Genomic DNA, 18,843 nt, shown 5'->3' with positions numbered 1-18,843 from the left:
GGGTAAGACAGTAGGTTAGCACTTTTAATGCAAACAAGGATTACAGCCCAAAGCTAAAATGAGAATCTTTATGCCAGTACTTCGCATGGACTGATTCCGCTTAATCCTGTATCAGACCATCAGAATTACAGTCAGAGGCAAGCAAGGAGGTTCATCCTAAGACCAGTCCCTCGGTCTTAGGGGCGAGCGGCCCAGCAGACGTCCATGGGGAGCCGTGACGGAGAGCTGGGGCGTGTTCCCAGATGGCCCCGCTCAGGCCCACCGCCCAGAACGTCTGGGACCCAGGGCAGAACGGGGTGCGGGGAGGGCAGGCAGGTCCAGGGAGCAAGCCAGGAGAGCACAGGGACACCACCTAGGGCTACGTCACACAGGACCGACGGAGAAGCCGCCTCCCCAGGCGCAGGCTTTTCTCAAACTACCCACAGCGCAATGAGCCCCCTAAACAGGAGACTTCGAGATGCTCTAGCAGCCTTCCGATTTTACGCAGGGGTTGAACACCCACCAATGCCAGTCGGCTGCCGGTGCTTCTTGCAACTGTCCTAGTGAAGCAGGGAGAAAATCTGAAGTCCGGGGACAGAGGTGAGACCCTGTCTACAAATAAGGCCTGACCCCACAAGAGCCCCCAAGGCGTTCACAGCCTACACCCTGCGTGACCATCCTGGCGAAGGGCCGAGCGCTGCCCTCAGGACTGCCTTCCTCCAGCACTGGTCAGGCCAGTTCAGCCACAGGTGTTAAAAGCCCAGGGACCGCAAGATTTTTCCATTGCATAGTACAGGTGAAATTACCTATTTTTAGAAACTTTGCAACAGCGCTACACACATCCAAAACTTAGAACCCTGTCAGAAGTACTTCATTGTCATCAAGCAACAATCCTGACTGCAAATCTCCTATTTTCATCTCACAGAGCACCCCCCCCAACCTTATGTCCCCTTGTCCACGGTGTCCCAATCACTGGCCCCACGTGTGCCGGCACCCCCGGGCTATGCTGTCCAGGCTTTCCCAAGACCACCCGCTCCCTGCTGAGCAGCACGCTTGTGCTCGACATCCACCCTGCTGGCTGTCACCCACGTCCCGTCAGCAAGTCACAGCTGTCTGACAAAGGAGGAACTGGCCACGTCATAGGAGCTAAGAACTATGTTTCTACGTATATTATTCATCAGCTCAAATCCATATTCCTAAGGCGCTACCATACCTCAGTACATGGAAACTTATCTTTACCAGCTCAGCCTCGGCTAACGGGGTCCACAGCACCTCATCTAGGCGGGGGGTGGGGGGAGAGACTGCTAGAGCTTAAGTTAAATGAAATGGACAGAGGCCCCTCTTCTTGGGGGAAGGAACGAGAGTGGAGTGGAGCGGGACGCGGTGCCAGCTGTGACTGCCAGCAGGGGATGAAGGAACAAACCCGTCAGGATTAAAATCGAGTCCTAAAACCAGCTCACTCACTGACTTTATACAAACTTTGCTGCGATTATTTTAGTAGCACACTTTTAAGCAACTCTAAAAAGCTGGCCTAAGGTGCTTCCAGAATTCTCAATGAGGCACCCATGATGGGGCCTCAAACACATCTTACCATGTGACATTTACATTGTTTCAAGTGAGAATTCCTGTTGACTCCGAACACATTCACTCCCTAAGATCAACGCTCCTACTGGTCTAACCGGTGTTTTGTCTCATTCAGGGAAAACAGAAGCCAGGAGCTTAATTTTAGGACATTCACAGTACAGGTGATTAAAGTGACCTGCTATCCAAGAGTGGTAACGGCAAATGAACGTACTCTATTTAAAAAGCAGGGGATGGCTTTCCTTAACCATTGTGCTGCTCTTCTAGAAGATTAGCTGCTTCTGGCTTTTATTTTTATTTTTTATTTTTTTGTTTTATTTTTTTTTGCGGTACGCGGGCCTCTCACTACTGTGGCCTCTCCCGTTGCGGAGCACAGGCTCCGGACGCGCAGGCTCAGCGGCCATGGCTCACGGGCCCAGACGCTCCGCGGCACGTGAGATCTTCCCGGACCGGGGCACGAACCTGTGTCCCCTGCATCGGCAGGCGGACTCTCAACCACTGCGCCACCAGGGAAGCCCCTGCTTCTGGCTTTTAAAAGTCAACTTTCATTATCCCTCACCTGCGTCTCAGAGCGTATGTGAGTATGATTACATAAATAAAAAGTTGGTAAAATGTGGAAACTGGTGGACCCCAACAAGTCAGCTCTATCCCTCTTCTACTTTGAGGAAAAATGCTCAAAACAGAAAACAGGTGCATGTGGTCCCACCGTCAGCTGGATGCGGGTTAGCTGCTGCTGGAATGGCAGTGACACCATGTCGTGCCAAAGCGTCTGACAGCGACAGAAGCATTACTTCTGAGTAGAGCTAAAATCACATCTGCAAATTCTTCATCCAAATTCCCTTTTAACTGTATTATGTGTATACATTCACAGAAGAGCAAGGCGTAACCAACCGACCTCGAAGCGCCAGTTCTAGAACAGGACAGCAGCCCACCCACCCCCGGCAGAGTGGCTCCAGCAGTGGCAGGGCCCCCAGTGCTGCCAGCTCGAGGCAGGGTGACCACCTGCCCACGTGCCGGACAGAGACGGCCTCCTCGGAATGTACACCCAGTCTGGGCCATCCCGGGGGCTGCCGATGGGGAAAAGAGTGGCCCAAGTTCCAGGCCAGGTGCTGTCTCGGGGAGCAGATACAGGAGGAAAGGCTGGCCGGTGGCCAGGCCACCGCCCCAGATGACGTCGTTTCTGCTGCGTCTGGCCATTGGTTTCTACTGGAAACGAGTTGTTTGTGGTGAAGCCCGGCAGGAACCAGGCAGGCCGGTGCGCTCAGGGACCAGCAACAATCTAATTGGCTAACTTCCCAGGAAGCATGAAACTGGGGGCCTTGCCACACGGCAAGGTGGGCCATGCTGCTATGGCATTGCTGGCCACTGGGTGGCACTGGTGGGCCTTCGAGGGGACAGGAGGAAAAGGGAGTGGAAGCTGTGTTACTGGGAGCAGCCAGTGCTGTGCAGCAGCACAAGGAACCGGCGCCTGGCAAGAGCCGAGTCGCACCGCACAGCACAGCATCGCGTGGCTCCCGCCCAGTCACAGCTCAGGGACAGCCGTTGCCGGGGTGGGCCCTCACAGGGACCAGTGAGAAACCCTGAGGGACGGTCACTGCTTTATACCTTTCGTCCTGCCCCAAAGAGGTGCCAAGTTACCCTAAAAATCCCCAGATATGAGGCTTTCAGTCACACTGACACGGTGGGGGGCAAGGGGGGAGACACTACTCAGAATGATTGGCTGTAAATGCCAAAGGAATCGAAGAGCTTCGGATGTGACCAGGTGCCAAGCAAGCCCACGTGGTGCAGGTCGGAGCGTCCCCTCCCCCCCGCCATTCCCACAGGGCCCCAGATCCACCCAGGCTCAGTGGTGAGGCCGAGGCAGCTACCGCCACAAGGCCCGGGTAACGTAACGGGACCAGCCAGGGCTCAGAGGACACAGTGGACCAGCGGCAGGGGTTGGGGGGAGTGGACTCTGCTCACTGTGACATCAGTTCTAATTTCAGCTCAGCCTGACACGTGTACGAAGACGTTTCTCATTACAACTTTGTTTCTTGGCTGTCAAGACTTTAGTGTGAAAAGTCAAGTAGCAAGAGAGAACCATTTTACTTTTGTGCCTTTGCTTAAATAGTTTGCAGTGAATTATTCCTGTAGAAGTTATGCTTACACAGAAACAGAGACAATCCCCACCGAAGACTTGGGAGGCCTGATCTCCATCTCTGGGGCCCTCACGCCAGCTGCCCTCCATCGCTAGGGGTCTGTATGTGAGTCCACAGCCAAACTGCCATGATCTGGGGCTACACAAAGCTTGTCCAGATTGACTTCTTCTTACTGATGTGCAGTATGTGAGCGACTTACACCTCAAGAGAGGTGCACAGAACTGGCCGTAACAAGCTTGCAAAAAACCAAGTACGCCTCCGGAGGCAAATGGACCCTTCCTTCTTTTCAGAGTTTCACAGATTTTGAAAACCAAAACCCAATTCACGCTGGACTGGTAATATATGAAAAAAATGGTCACATCATCCTCCAGCACGAACCACGAGAAGGAAACGGGGCCGAGGCTGTGTGTGAGGCAGGCGTTCCGCTCTCCTGTCTACGCCAACTGCACTGGCGGGGACTGGCCGCCAGACCTGACGCTCAGCTGCAAGTAGAGCTGCTGCTTTCCCTCATCTCCAAGACCCGCCAACAGGCACTGTCACCACTTTGACAAGGTTCAACTGTAACTGTTATCTGTGCCTGCGCCATCTGCTACTTCAAGCAACATGAGGGGGTCGAGGGCGTGATAAGACTCTGGGGCACAGAGCCCGCGGCACCTGCTGACCCCGGCGGGTTTAGCGGCCGTTACCTTTGTGCTCGTCTTGCTGTCGCCCCCAGGTGCATGGCAACGCCCCGACCTTCGTTGACAGAAATCAAAGTGGAAACCCTTCTTATCGATCTTCCAGGTTTACTTCTTTAACTTTCAGAAGGTAAGACTACGACTATGTGCACGGTGAGGTGCAACACGCAAAAAATCAAAAACATTACTTTACAGCTTCAAGTATACCTGAGACTCCTACACCGTGTGGGAGGGTTTACAGTTGCATCTTCAGAAAGATCCCATGGGACTCGATGCCACCTAAGGGACTCTGCCGCGGGACCGTCTGTGAATAGTGCCACAGGAGATGCAGAGCCCCAGAGGCCACATGAAGGCCAAAGGGCAGGTGAGGTGAGCAGGACCAATCCTGCTAGAAACTTCTACCCCGACCCCCCGCTAAAGCACAAGAACTAAGGGGGGCAGCCAGGATACATCTGAGGGTCTCTGTCAGAAAAAGTACATGTACATGCAAAACCTTCCCTGCACTAACTTTCTGAACAGTTGTCTATTAAAAAAAAAAAAACCTGTAAAAAGTAAAACACTTAAAAATACGAGAGAATGCCAATGACCAAGAAAATTCCAGGTATTTGGATAACATTAAAAACAGCTGTCAAGGTAAATCCTCATCAGGACAAGTTTTGGTTCTCTCTCCAAATGGGGGGAGGAAATTGGTGAGATGTACAAGGCTGCTTTGTCCCCACCCACATTTTTTTGCCACTGCAGATCTGGAAGAGACAGAGAAAAACAGCTCGTGTAGCTGATAAAACATGCCTCTCCCACCGTTCCATTCCTACCAAACACCCCTTGGTCCAGGCAGCGCCCCCCATCTATGTCACCATGGGGACCTGTCTTCTCTTACTACCTGTGAAGCGTGCTCCCGGAACTCACACCACCGATCCCTGTGAAACCCGTGCCCCCAGATCCACTTCGCCACAGCACAGGAACCGGACGTGTGGCACACGGAGACCACGGGGCAACGCTTACGTCAGGGCAGGATGCTAACACATCACTGGACCTGGGTGCACAGGTTCTGCCAGGGGTCCCCATTTCAATTCTCAAACCTACACGGAACTGCAGAAATCGGATTTTCTAGTCAAAATTTATTCAGGTCCCCAGAGTTCCAAGTCATCTCGGAGCCATTTAGGGAGCCCCAAACATGGGAACATGTACCTATGCCTAACACAATTCCACTTCCAAACCCTAAGCAACCAGGGCCACTTTAGAAGAACATCTTCAGCCCTCTTCGTGCCTGTGCCTGGACAGTAACGAGAGGCGATGAAGAGGAAATGAAGAGAAACCATGAGGAGGACTACGAGACACAGGGACCTGGGGGGAAATACAATGGCAACTGTTTCCCTAAGTTACACTGTTTTTGTTTTCAGAAAGTCTGAAAAACAATTTAAAAAACTCATCAGAGAACAAGTGGGTGTTAATCCCATCACTGTGAGGACCTTAAGATCTACTGACTGCCCCACGAGAGAAGCAGGTCAGAGCCTCTGTGTAGCAAGGTCTTGCCCACGATGCTCATGCAAGGCTGCCCTGAACCCACAACCCAAGGCCAGTGCCAATGGCCTGGGAGAAGTGGGGTGGGGGCAGAGCACCTCCAGGGGCCGCACACTGGCTGCCTAAGGATCCACCCAAGCCCTGACCCGAGTCCAGGGCAACATGGGAAACGCCCCCTCCGAAGAGCGGTCCCGGCATCACCTGCACCCAGAAACATATCACGCTCTGCAGCCAGGGAGGCGGGTGGGGGCGTGGTGGGGATGCAGGGCTCTGCTGAGTGTGTGCGGGGGGCCCTCTCCCATTGTGCCTGTGTGTGGGGACCCGCGGAAGGTCCACAGCCACTGCCACTGTCAAGTAATGGTTTGGGGAAGAGGCAGAGGCACAGCTGCTGCTCACCGAGGCTCAAGTCCGGTGTTTACCTTCGACCTTTTACACTCCTCCCAATCATCTTTTGGGAAGATGACATTTCTGGGATAACAGAAAATGATCAGAAGCAACTAGCTCAACAGCATGTCCCTTATGCAGGCTACAAGCTGTGGCTATCCATCCACGTACTTCTGAGACGTAAATGTGCTACAGTCATCAAGACAGTGTGGTACTGGCACAAAAACAGAAAGATAGATCAATGGAACAGGATAGAAAGCCCAGAGATAAACCCACGCACATATGGTCACCTTATCTTTGATAAAGGAGGCAGGAATGTACAGTGGAGAAAGGACAGCCTCTTCAGTAAGTGGTGCTGGGAAAACTGGACAGGTCCATGTAAAAGTATGAGATTAGATCACTCCCTAACACCATACACAAAAATAAGCTCAAACTGGCCTAAAGACAGAAATGTAAGGCCAGAAACTATCAAACTCTTAGAGGAAAACATAGGCAGAACACTCTATGACATAAATCACAGCAAGATCCTTTTGGACCCACCTCCTACAGAAATGGAAATAAAAACAAAAATAAACACATGGGACCTAATGAAACTTCAAAGCTTTTGCACAGCAAAGGAAACCATAAACAAGACCAAAACACAACCCTCAGAATGGGAGAAAATATTTGCAAATGAAGCAACTGACAAAGGATTCATCTCCAAAATTTATAAGCAGCTTATGCAGCTCAATAGCAAAAAAAAAAACAAACAACCCAATCCAAAAATGGGCAGAAGACCTAAATAGACATTTCTCCAAAGAAGATATACAGATTGCCAACAAACACATGAAACAATGCTCAACATCATTAATCCTTAGAGACATGCAAATCAAAACTACAATGAGATATCATCTCACACCAGTCAGAATGGCCATCATCCAAAAACCTAGAAACAATACATGCTGGAGAGGGTGTGGAGAAAAGGGAACACTCTTGCACTGCTGGTGGGAATGTGAATTGGTAGAGCCACTATGGAGAACGGTATGGAGGTTCCTTAAAAAACTACAAATAGAACTACCAGATGACCCAGCAATCCCACTACTGGGCATATACCCTGAGAAAATCATAATTCAAAAGGAGTCACGTACCAAAATGTTCATTGCAGCTCTATTTACAATAGCCCGGAGATGGAAACAACCTAAGTGTCCATCATCCAATGAATGGATAAAGAAGATGCGGCACATATATACAATGGAATACTACTCGGCCATAAAAAGAAACGAAATTGAGCTATTTGTCATGAGGTGGATGGACCTAGAGTCTGTCATACAGAGTGACGTAAGTCAGAAAGAGAAAGACAAATACCGTATGCTAACACATAGATATGGAATTTAAGAAAAGAAAACGTCATGAAGAACCTAGGGGTACAACAGGAATAAAGACACAGACCTACTTGAGAATGGAGGATATGGGGAGGGGGAAGGGTAAGCTGTGACAAGGCGAGAGAGAGGCATGGACACACATACACTACCGAACGTAAGGTAGATAGCTAGTGGGAAGCAGCCACATAGCAAAGGGAGATCAGCTCGGTGCTCTGTGACCACCTAGAGGGGAGGGATAGGGAGGGTGGGAGGGAGGGAGACGCAAGAGGGAAGGGATATGGGAACAGACGTATATGTATAACTGATTCGCTTTGTTATAAAGCAGAAACTAATTTAAAAAAATGCGCTGGGAAGGTGGTCAGTGAGGAGGTGATGTGCAGAGGAGGGGGGTGGGACAGAGGGAAGAGAAACCCGGCCTGTGAGCAGAGCCACCACCTCCTTGAGGCCGGGCTCCCCGCCCCTCCACCCCAATCTTCCCTCAAAAACCGGGAAGTCAGAACTGGGGATAAGTAAGCACCCACCCCTCCCCCAAACCCCGCCAGCTTTCCTTTCTCACTGTGCGCCCTACATCTGACTCCACACTCCGAGCCTGGGGGCAGTCTCCCGATTCTGGTCGACAGAGATGGAAATCAACTGAATTGAAATCAATCACCCAGGGTTTTGTGGCTACACCTCGGTTTCCCTTTCATTCTGTCACGTGCCTATAACCAACTGAGAACATTCAGCCCAGGATTCCAACATGACGGCTCCCCACCCATTCACAGCTGGGCGATGCTTATATTTAGGTCCACTCGTAACCCCTGTAGAGGCGCTACGGTGTAGAGGTGCTATAACTTGATGGATGTTTGCGACACGTTGTTAGCATGAAGTTCTTGGTTCAAACAACCTGAGGTGTATTGAGACTCATTTTAATATAGCAACTGGTTAATTCTATATTTAACCACTCACTCCAAAAATCCAAAAATAAATACACAAATAAATCTGTATATAGACATACACACACACAGTATTGCTTGGCAGTTTACTTGCAACGCCATTTCTTAGGTCTTGGGTCATTTACATTCTCAAAATGCATCTAGTTATGCAGTCTTCTAACCGCACTACATCCACGAGGCCTTCCCTCAGGCCACTGGCCTAAACAGCCGGCTGAGAGGAGGAAGCAGCACGTGGCTATAATCCTGGAATTTAGGGCCATTTAACCTCTTGTGCTTTTTAAAAAAGTTGCAAGAGTATAAAAGATAGCATAAATAAAAACACAAAATGACCTTAATCATAGAAAAATAAGAATAAGATGTGCCCCAGAGCAATTTAAATTTCTAAAATTTAATTTTGGAGAATGAGCTGAGAAAAAGAAGAAAGAGAAAAGATTCAAGCTGCATGATCTCATCTGGGATTGCAAAGGTCTGTCTGAACTTGAAGCCTGGGTGGCATGACCCAGCAGTGCACGCCAAGACTCCTGGTCTGGGTGCTGCTCAGAGTGGAGAGACATTGTGCTCACTTACTTTCAAGCACGGGAAGCAGGGTAAACAGCCTTCAAGGCTGGCATGTGTGTTTATGTTGTGTGTAGTATGTGAATTGGACATAAAAAAAATTCCGGTTTGGTCAAGAATAATATAACTCCTGCAAATCATGCTTCAGTTGAAAATCAGCTACAACACTACTGTGCTGATAGTAATAGGCTCCCACAATATGCAAAGAAGTGAGGGTCACGTGTGCTGGGAGCAGACTGTGTGGAAAGGCCCCCGCGTGGAGAGCCCGCGGCGGTGACGGCGCAGTGGTGAACACCTGGATGACGGCGGACCCTGAGTGCCGGGCAGCGCGCCCCCTTGTCAGATTCTGCTGAAGATACTACACATACTTACCAGAGCCTGATAATAAAGAAAAGCGATTAAAGACATCAGTCGTCGGAGGTGAGACATTCAGCAACGGGGCTGGTACAGCTTTTTGGAAACACGGACAGGAAGTCCCGACAGACTAAGGATGGGCACGCGGGGCTCAGGAGGCCTCCTGGACTTGGGCAAGGGCTTTGATCTCTGCAGGTGCAGCAGAAAACACGGCTAGAACTCCTAGCTCTGGACAGGCCCGAGTGCACGGCCGTCCAGAAAGACCGGGAAGGGTCCAGAGCTCCCCCCACCGGGTGATACATACATTTATACAACAGTGGCGGCCAGGGGGCGGCAGTCTTTTCTGGCTTTACTGCATTGTAATTGTGGTCGCTGGCCCATGACGGCGTGCTGCTCTCACAGGGCGGCTCCTTAGCGAGGACCTCACTCCTTGGAGGCACTACCGCCACCTTCCTCGCTGTGTTCTCCTTCTTGTCTGGAGCCGGTCTCTTGTGCACAGAAGAGATTTTAATGCCTGCCTGGATAATCAGTAAAGCAACAATCATGAACGAGGTCAGAAATTAACCTTTGCGCATTGCACTCTGCAGTGAGGGTCACGACTCAATCAGCTCCTGGACCATCCTAAGCCCAATGCACTGCATCTGCTCAGCAGAGGGCTTGGCTACTCCCCGACATCCAGCAGGCCCGCATCAACATCCGAACGATGAGAAGGTCCCTGACACAACAACCCGTCAACCTAGCATCCTGATGAGGCGCTAGGCCGCCAGGATATCCGAGGGGCCGTGGAGTGAGGCAGTGAAGCAAGGCGGAGAGCACGGCAGACCGGGGCCCCGTGTGAGAACGCGCCCAAGCAGCACGGACAGGCAGGAGCTGCAGACACAACAGCACGTGGAGAAAGGACAGGCGTACAAACGACATCCCTGTACCCCACCACTCAGTGCGGTGCCCCCAGAACCCACTGGCCACCCCGCTGACTGTGTGTCAACTCCCCGCACAGACTCCAGCAGGGACCACTCTCCTCCCAGCGGGGCTGGCGTGTGGGTGGAGAGCTATTCCACGCAGCAGCCGGTTCCCACGTTTCTATCAGTTAATCCCTCGGCAGGAGGCGGAGAAGGAAAACATGAGAACACGTGCCTATTTGTCATTTCGACAAGAACACTGGTGGGCAAGGCGGAGGGCAGTGTGAAGGTGCCTGCATCCCGTCCGGGCCTGTGTGCCCTACACTCTCCAAATCAACCCACCGAGCCTGTAACCTCCAGACGCTCATGGTTTGAACTACACAAATGGTTGGTTTCAGTCAACTTACCTGAACGCTCCATTTCTGAAGAATGATTTTTTCCGGCTTTGTCTTGGGTTTCTCTTTAGGTTTTGGTTTCTCCTCTTTCCCTGCACTCAGGAAGCGCATGGTGGCCGCGGCGTGTTTCCGGATACACTCGCTGCTGCAGTAGACAGAGTCGGGCTGCGCCACGCTCGAGCACCCGGGGCCAACGCATCTGGCGGCACCAGGCGCCTCTAGGACCTGCAGGATCAGACGTGGCTTCAGTGTACTCACCCACTAGGTGGGTATGGCACTTTGTAACATAACTATTTATGGTACCGAGATGACTGCTTTTAATCATGTATGAAAAAACTATGAATAAACATGTACCTTTGTTTATTCAAAACACACAAATCTACCTCCCCTGAGGAAGGCCCTCGGGTTCTTACCTGCCCTTCAGCCACGCAAGAAGGGCGGAACCCTAAGCGGACCCGGCGCTCACGCTGCGCACTTCTGAACACAATGGGGTTTCACACCACAAGTAGGTTCCCTTATCGGGCAAATGGGCAGGGATTTTACCAACGAATTAAGATCCCAAGTGAGAGGATTCTGAGTTAGTCCAAAGGGTCCAACTTCATCAACTGAAAACCCTTCAAAGAGGAACTGAGCCTCCAGAAGATAGAGGATTCCACTGCTGCCTCTGCTGAGAGGGCGCCCATGCCTAGGCTCGGCGGGCAAGGTTGGGAGATGACACCCAGGACACCCAGTTAAACGTGGCTCTCAGAAACAACAGATCACTTTTTGCTATTATCAGGCCACAAAAATTGCCCGGGATATATTTTTCATGCTAAACCAAGTCAGAGCTTTTGGAAGTGGATCTTTCCCCAGCCGAGCCTCTGATACCTCAGGCCCCACAGACACCTGGAGGGCAGTCTTGGAAGACCCAGAGCAGAGGGGGCCCAGCTAAGCCAGGCCTGGATTTCGGAGCTAATAAATGTGTGTTGTTTAAGCTGCTGAACAAGTCTGTGGTTGCCTGCCGTGCGGTAGGAACCTGGTTCACTACAAGGGCTGAACACAGCTGTCCATGATCACTAGAGCATGTTCTGGTGGTCGAGACTAATAACATACATGAACATACCCCTCCAATGTACTGGAGCAAAATCTTAAATCTCAAATTATGCACTTAATTGTTTTTCCTCCACAGAATCCAAGTTTTACTCAGAGAAATACTTAAGTTTCTGGGTAGTCTCAAACACATCAGCAATCACAGGACGTTTCCTACTGACTTCCATTTCCATTCATTCTCTTCCTTACCAGTTCTCATCATACTTCCACTCGATGCCTCCTCATACGCCCATGATAGGTAAAATTTAAACGGTCCAGCCCTCGAGGCTACCTCAGTGCAAGGGGGAGACGGCGGGAAGCTAGGACACGGCCACCGCAAGGGCGTCTGCATGCCCAACACTGGCTAGAGCACAGGCTGTGGGGGCGGCATGGGCCCCCAATTCAAGGAAGGCCTGGGGTGAAAACATGCTCTGAGTAGGACGATCATGAGAGCCTCAGACAGCTCTCAAGATCCACGGAATCCATGACAAAAAATCCTGCCCTTGGGCAGGAGACACGAGTGAACAGAGTTGGGAAAGGAGAAAACACAGCTGCACAAGCACTGGTGAGTGGGAGAACACCATAACAGAGGGCGTGCCAGCCGCAGCTGTCTTGTCAGCCTGGGGACCCGTGCGGTCACCACCGCTGGCCTTGGCATCTTGCTGCGAGGAAGGGACTAGACCACTGGTTCTCTCAAGGCGCTGACGGGTACTATAGGTGCACACGTGCCCCTGTGACTCAAAAATAATTTTGTTTGTTCACATATGTACTTCAAACTCCGGATCCATTCATGAGAAAACTTAAGGGAAGACTTACAAAAGTGAGTCCACTTATGGAAAATGTTAAGTCAGTAATAACAGCATAGGAGATAGATATGATTAACAAACATAGAGAAAGAATAGACAGGCGTGCCAGCCTTAAGCAGGTGCATGGACCTGGGAGCTCGCAGAGCCCAGCCCCGCGCCCAATGCCACTCCTGGGAAGAGCTAACTTATCTCAGGAAACAAACGCTTCTGTCTTGATGTTTCTGCCAACGGCAGCTGAGGGCTCCACAGTCACCTCTACCGCTGACCTTGGGAGACAGGTACTTACGGGCTGGAGTATCTTGAGTTTTTTCTTGCAACTTGGGTTGGCAGCTTTCTCAATTCTAACCTTAATTCCTTGGTCTTCATTCGATTTCTGCTCCACGATTCCTATACTTGTACAGTCCATGCCGTCGGCATCTGCAGGTCTCGACCTCGAGTCCTGCGTGCCTGTGGTCTCGGAGCTGGGCTCGTCCTGCACTTGCAGGATGGTGCAGTTTGGGCAGATGTAATCCTGCCCGTTCCTTTCCAAGAGCCTCCCTCGAGCCTCAGAAATGCCCACACAGTCGCCATGAAACCATTCTTCACATCGGTCACAGCAAATCATAAACCTGGAATGATAAAATAAGGAATGGAGATTATTATTAGTATTACGAATGGAAAGTGAGAGACCAACTCAATTTTAAACACAAGTCAAATTTCAACATTCTATTATGAAAAAAACAAAAATATTACAGACACGTGGACGGAACAGAATAAAGAGCATCCACGTGCCCCTCTCAATTTTACTAACATTCAATCAAATTTGCTTCCTCTTTTCTTTCAGGGGAGCACTCTGCCCTGGACACCACAGTTCTTGTCCACAGGAGGGCAGCCATGCCTTTACCCGCCCCCTCCCTGAGCTGCCCCAACGTCCACACCACAGCCCAGTCGCAGCCGCTCTGGAGCAGCGTCACCCAGCGAGCTCTCTGGGACAGCAGATCCTCTCTGGTCCAGGCCGCCCTGTCCGTGGCTGCTGGGACCGAGGCAGCCAATGTCCCACGCCAGCCCCCACCTCGGTGGAGGGTGTGGCTCTTGGCAGTGCCCACCCATGCCATATTTGTTTTTGTTTTTTGACAATGACTTGCTCGTCTTTCCCAAGAGAACAAGTCCCTCATTCAGGCCACCCTGGGACTCTCTAAACTAAGACGAATGGAAAACCCTCTCTGGCACTTTCCACACCTCGGACTCCCCCCCGGAAGCCTGGGCAGCCACTTCATCCCCCCACGACCCACCTGTTGTTGTGAGGCTGGCGGCACAGGCAGTACAGGGCATTGGGGTCGTACACCTCACATGCGGGCTTGTGTCGGACTGCGTCTCCGGGTTCCTCTGCATTCCCCCCTGGGGCCGCCCTCCCTTCCAGCTGGCTCTCTCTGTCCATTTTCGCCGCCTGGGACGCAGCCCCCAGGTCGGCCTCCGGCTCCTGCGGGACGGGCCGCGAACCCTCCATCGCATCGCCTGCCTCAGCATCCACGGTCTCCACCGGGTCCTCCTCCCGATGCTTCTTCCTCAGACGGTTCTGGATGCCCTTTGGGGGCCTGTCGGTGGGCTCCTGCTCGCGCTTTCTCCGCAGGCCATTCTGGAGTTCTTTCAAAGTCAAACCGTCACTGTGGCTATTGGAGGTGTCAATCTCGTCGCCACGCCCTCTGGCCTTTACCGAGGAGGCCGTTCGTTCCTTAGCACCCGTGCAGCCAGACCTGGGACCGCTATTCCCGTCCGAGGTGCTCTCCATGCTCCCCTCGGAGGCGCTCTCCGCTTCTGTCACTGGACAGGACGCCGGCTCCTCTGAGGCCTCTAGGGACACGGAGGTGCCCCTCCGGCCCCGGCGCCGGACCGTGGTCGGGAACTCCTCCACCCGCTCCGTACGCTTCGGCTGCCTTCCGCTGCGACGCAGCGACGGGCTCTGCTGCTGCCGGGGCAGCGGCTCCAGGGCATCCACCTCCGCATCCCCGGCGCCCTCGCGCTTGCCGATGGTGCTCCTCCGGAACCTCCACGTCTTCCTGAACACTTTGCTGGTGGGCTTGATGGCCTTGGGCGCGTCCTCACCACTCGGGTCATCCTCCTCGTCCATACCTAACAGGGAAATGCAACCAAACCACGCCAGGCGTCAGCCAGGGCCGCGGTCCAGGCCCAGGACCGGCACCCACCAGCCACGAGAGTGCACCAGAAGGGGCACCACCCACACGGAGGAAACCCAGACACAGTGAATCGCAAGAATTCTCCACCTACAAAAACCGAAGGCTTTTCCTAAAGTGCGCAGAGAGGATTCAAGGTGATCTCTGAAGAAAAGTGTAACAGTTACGGAGCTAATGTTCAGTAGAAACACACAGCTAACAAACCAAATCTGTGCATCTGTCAACTGCTGAGGACGAGGATTTGGACAAGAGGTAGCGGGGAAAGAGGAAGCGAGCAGCAGTGCTGCCAGGACAGGACAGGGTGGCGGGTGCCTCGGCCTCGCCCGCACAGAGACGCGGGGCCCACCTGGCTCTGCCCGCAGAGCTCGGTGGACAGAACGCCGTGCTGGCTCTGGGCCTAGTGCTTGGAAGCCCCGAGCTGCGTGTGAGACGTCTGACCACGTTGCTGGAGGGATCACGTGGAGATGGGGGATTCGGACCCTGAACACCCACACCCAGCCCCCGCTGAGCCCTGCCCAGATTCCCGAGCCACGACTGTGTTGACACAAGATGGGCCCATCCAGCTCTGCACGCAGGGTCTGCAGCAGCAGACGATCAGGACACTGAGAAAATTCTGACCCACGCAGCACCGGTGGTATTTATTTCTTCTCTCCTCTTTCTAACAGACTGTTTAAACGGTCGTGTTTGTGAAAACTTCACTCCTGTTTAAAATGAAAAAGCCTGAAAAAGATAGTATAGACCTTGGGAAGTTTTTCCCAAGCTGCGCGGGCTTCAATTACATTTAAATGCTAACGATGACTCAGGTTTTATGCCATGAGCCATCCCAGGGGAAGGACTAGTACAGAATGGAAACCTTCAAACAGAAAACATACAAAATTAAAAATCACACGTAACTGAACTCTCTTTTTGGTTCCCACTAAGTATGGTCACCTCCCATTTCCATGTCCAGGTCTGCAACTCCCCCACCCTGGGCCTGGACCCACACTCTCCCAGGCCACTTGGAAGCTTGCAGGAGTAGCTGTGACATCAGCACCTGTGCCACCAAGGACCACGCCACTGTCCTGGTCACCCAAGTCTTTCTGCAGGAAGGACTCTCCTCTACAAAACACAGTTCTCACCAGAGACAACATACAACGTCATCGTAAATGCACTAAAGAAACCACCCATGTAAAAATAAAGTAGTACTCCGAATCAGATTCTTAACACACAATTAGACACTCTTCAAGAAATCTTGGGCTAAAGCTTAAACCACTGCAAACAAATACTAATGTCACATCAGTTTCTTTACATATAATGCCGCTTTTGAAATAGAAAACATGACATTAAAACTTAAAATTGTGTTGCTGGCGTTTAACACTATTGCCACGTTACCTGCCCCACACGGAAGCTTGGGCGCTTCTTCCGACTTCCCAGAAACAATGAAAACCTGGCCGATGCAACTGTGGGGTCCAAGGGAAGCGCCAAGCCCCGAAACCCTGCTGCTGCCGGTCACTATTCACAGATTACAATGCAGATTATCTCGAGACAGTCACCACGGAGTAAGCTCCTAAAAGAAGACAACAAAACCGCTTAAAGATTTAAAGCAACTATAACTAAAATCATGTTTAAGAAAAAAAAGGCATGAAGCTTTCCAAACAATCTCTTATTTGAATGTACATTACATGACCCACAAAGACACTGGGCGAGTCGACAAACAATATCCACAAAACAAAGTCCCCTGCTTCCTTAAGGACTTTTAAAGAAGGGAAGATACTTTGACTACACTCTGAAAGCAGGGGGCCGGAAAGGCCTCCGCTTGCGCACTGGTGGGGAGGAAGCTGGTGGGCAGAGGGCAGAGGCCTCAGTGGGAAGGAGGGTTTCAAAACTGATCATTGGTACCAGCTGCTTTCCAATTACAATCGTACTTTTAAGACGGACCCAGGTCAGTAAAAACCCAGAGACAGAGAGAAAGGAACAAAACATGAAAAGATGAACAAAAAAATTACACATGAAAGTCATTATTTAGAAATTCTTTTCTTTTTAAATCTATTTATTTAAGTTTTGGCTGTGTTGGTCTCTGTTGCTGTGCGTGGGTTTTCTCTAGTTGCAGTGAGCGGGGGCTACTCTTCATTGTGGTGCATGGGCTTCTCATTGCGGTGGCTGCTCTTGTTGTGGAGCACGGGCTCTAGGCGCATGGCTTCAGTAGTTGTGGCACGCGGGCTCAGTAGTTGTGGCTCGTGGGCTCTAGAGCACAGGCTCAGTAGTTGTCGTACACGGGCTTAGTTGCTCTGCTGCATGTGGGATCTTAAGTTCCCTGACCAGGGATCAAACTCGTGTCCCCTGCCTCGGCAGGCGGATTCTGAACCACTGTGCCACCAGGGAAGCCCTAGAACACTATACCTATGTCAGCCTTTTAGTTAAAAATCTAAGGAAGATTTCAGAGGACTAATGTGATGATGATTGAACATCACCAGGGTACAGCTCATCTATGTGTATTGACATATTTAAAGAACGTTTCTCCTCCTGTGCCCTCATTCAATCACGAAACCTAGTTTGCTCCACAAATGTGTCTCTGTTTCTAGGTAAGTCCGCAGTGTTAACATTTTAACACATTTTGCTTTCTAGACCCAGGACTCCCTGCCCGCAACTCACCTCTTCCTCACCTCACACCAACTGCCTCCCCTGTAACTGTGGTCTCCTTGGGTGACCTCAGAGCAAACATTCCGTCCCACCTCCTTTTAAAGAGATAGCGACCATCTCACTCTGGTCACCCCCGGCCCCCCATGGCCGGCCACCACCTCTCTCACATATGGTCAACCCATCTCAAGATGAGAAACTTCTCAGGAGAAACTGTTCAAAACAGTGAACATTTATAAAAGCAAAGAAAGTACGATGGTCTCAGGAATTTACAAGTTTTTAAGGTTTGTGTTAATCTGAACCACCCACCCAAGAAAAAACCCATGCCTCTGGATTTGACTTCTGAATCGTCAGAAAAGGAAACTCCAGCTATCTCTGTTAAGTGGAACGAAGTACTTTATTCAGAATAGATCATATCATTTTAGATCATCTGGTTCGTTTTGGTTCTTTTTTTTGATTTTACATTTGCAAGATCGCTTCCATAATTTCTTCCCAGAAATTCTAAGGTAAAATTTCACGTCACGAAACAAAAACAAACCCCTATGATCAAGGCAAAAGTTAAAAGAGAAGAATTGTGTTCTGTTCCTAACACAACTTAAAATGTGGGTCCACACACAACAGCAGGTCACCAAACGGTGGTCACACCGTACTAGTAACAACTTTTCCCCAGAGGAAAAGAACGGTGGGTGGTCATCCCTGAAACTGGGAAAAAGAAAACCTGGAGGCGAACATGATGCACTGAGATAGTTTTGTATCTTTACGTTTCTAAGTGCAAATGTCCTCTCAGCTGAAAACGGCTCCACTTCCTAAGCAGACCTAGGAATACCAACACGAAACCTGAGGTTCCCCCAGGCCACCCAAGGGCAGGAAGCAGCCCACCACCTCCCAGGCAGCTCTCCAACGTTTTGCTGTCAAGGTCCCTTTATACCCTTAAAAACTGAGGACTCCAAAGAGCGGTTGGTTGCTCATGTGGGATATGTATTTGCAAAATTAAACCTGAGAAAGGCTTTCAGAATTGTGGATGTTCCCTGATACCACATCAAACCTCGACGGGCCGCAGTGCCGTGAAAACCACTTGTGACACGAATCTGCAACCACAGCCATGAATGCTCCGCACCTTCCTGCGTCGTAACGCACTCTGAAAACATCTTTTGCCTATGTGCACGGTGGCCAGTTGGACACATGCAGAGTCCACACGCTGGCACATTTCATTAGACGACGTGAGACGCATCTCTTAATGTGAGCGCCCATCTCCTGAAATGTCTTTCATTACTGGGAAGCCATCAAGCTCAGGGTGGCAGATAAAAGCTTTTCCAAATGCTAATTTTCCTTTAACACCGGAATTTTGTCATCAGTAACAAATATAGTCAGCTGATTTCCTCGAGTCTCACACTGTGCATCTT

General features: G+C 51.0%; 1 protein-coding gene across 1 annotated transcript in view; it reads right to left on the bottom strand.

Annotated features, from left to right (window-relative positions):
* Positions 1-18,843, bottom strand: part of LOC309806871 (death-inducer obliterator 1-like) — a 56,509-nt gene that overhangs the window by 15,714 nt on the left and 21,952 nt on the right. The window contains 6 exon segments of the mRNA XM_082625885.1: positions 9,790-10,003; positions 10,792-11,004; positions 12,940-13,261; positions 13,925-14,762; positions 15,565-15,677; positions 16,196-16,370. Coding sequence (XP_082482011.1) covers positions 9,790-10,003; positions 10,792-11,004; positions 12,940-13,261; positions 13,925-14,760 — 1,585 coding nt within the window. The 5' untranslated portion in view covers positions 14,761-14,762; positions 15,565-15,677; positions 16,196-16,370.

Source organism: Mesoplodon mirus (genome assembly GCF_964341445.2).
Source record: "Mesoplodon mirus genome assembly, chromosome: 6".
In the NCBI taxonomy this organism is placed as follows: Eukaryota; Metazoa; Chordata; class Mammalia; order Artiodactyla; family Ziphiidae; genus Mesoplodon; species Mesoplodon mirus.
This window is presented reverse-complemented; position numbering and strand designations above follow the sequence as displayed.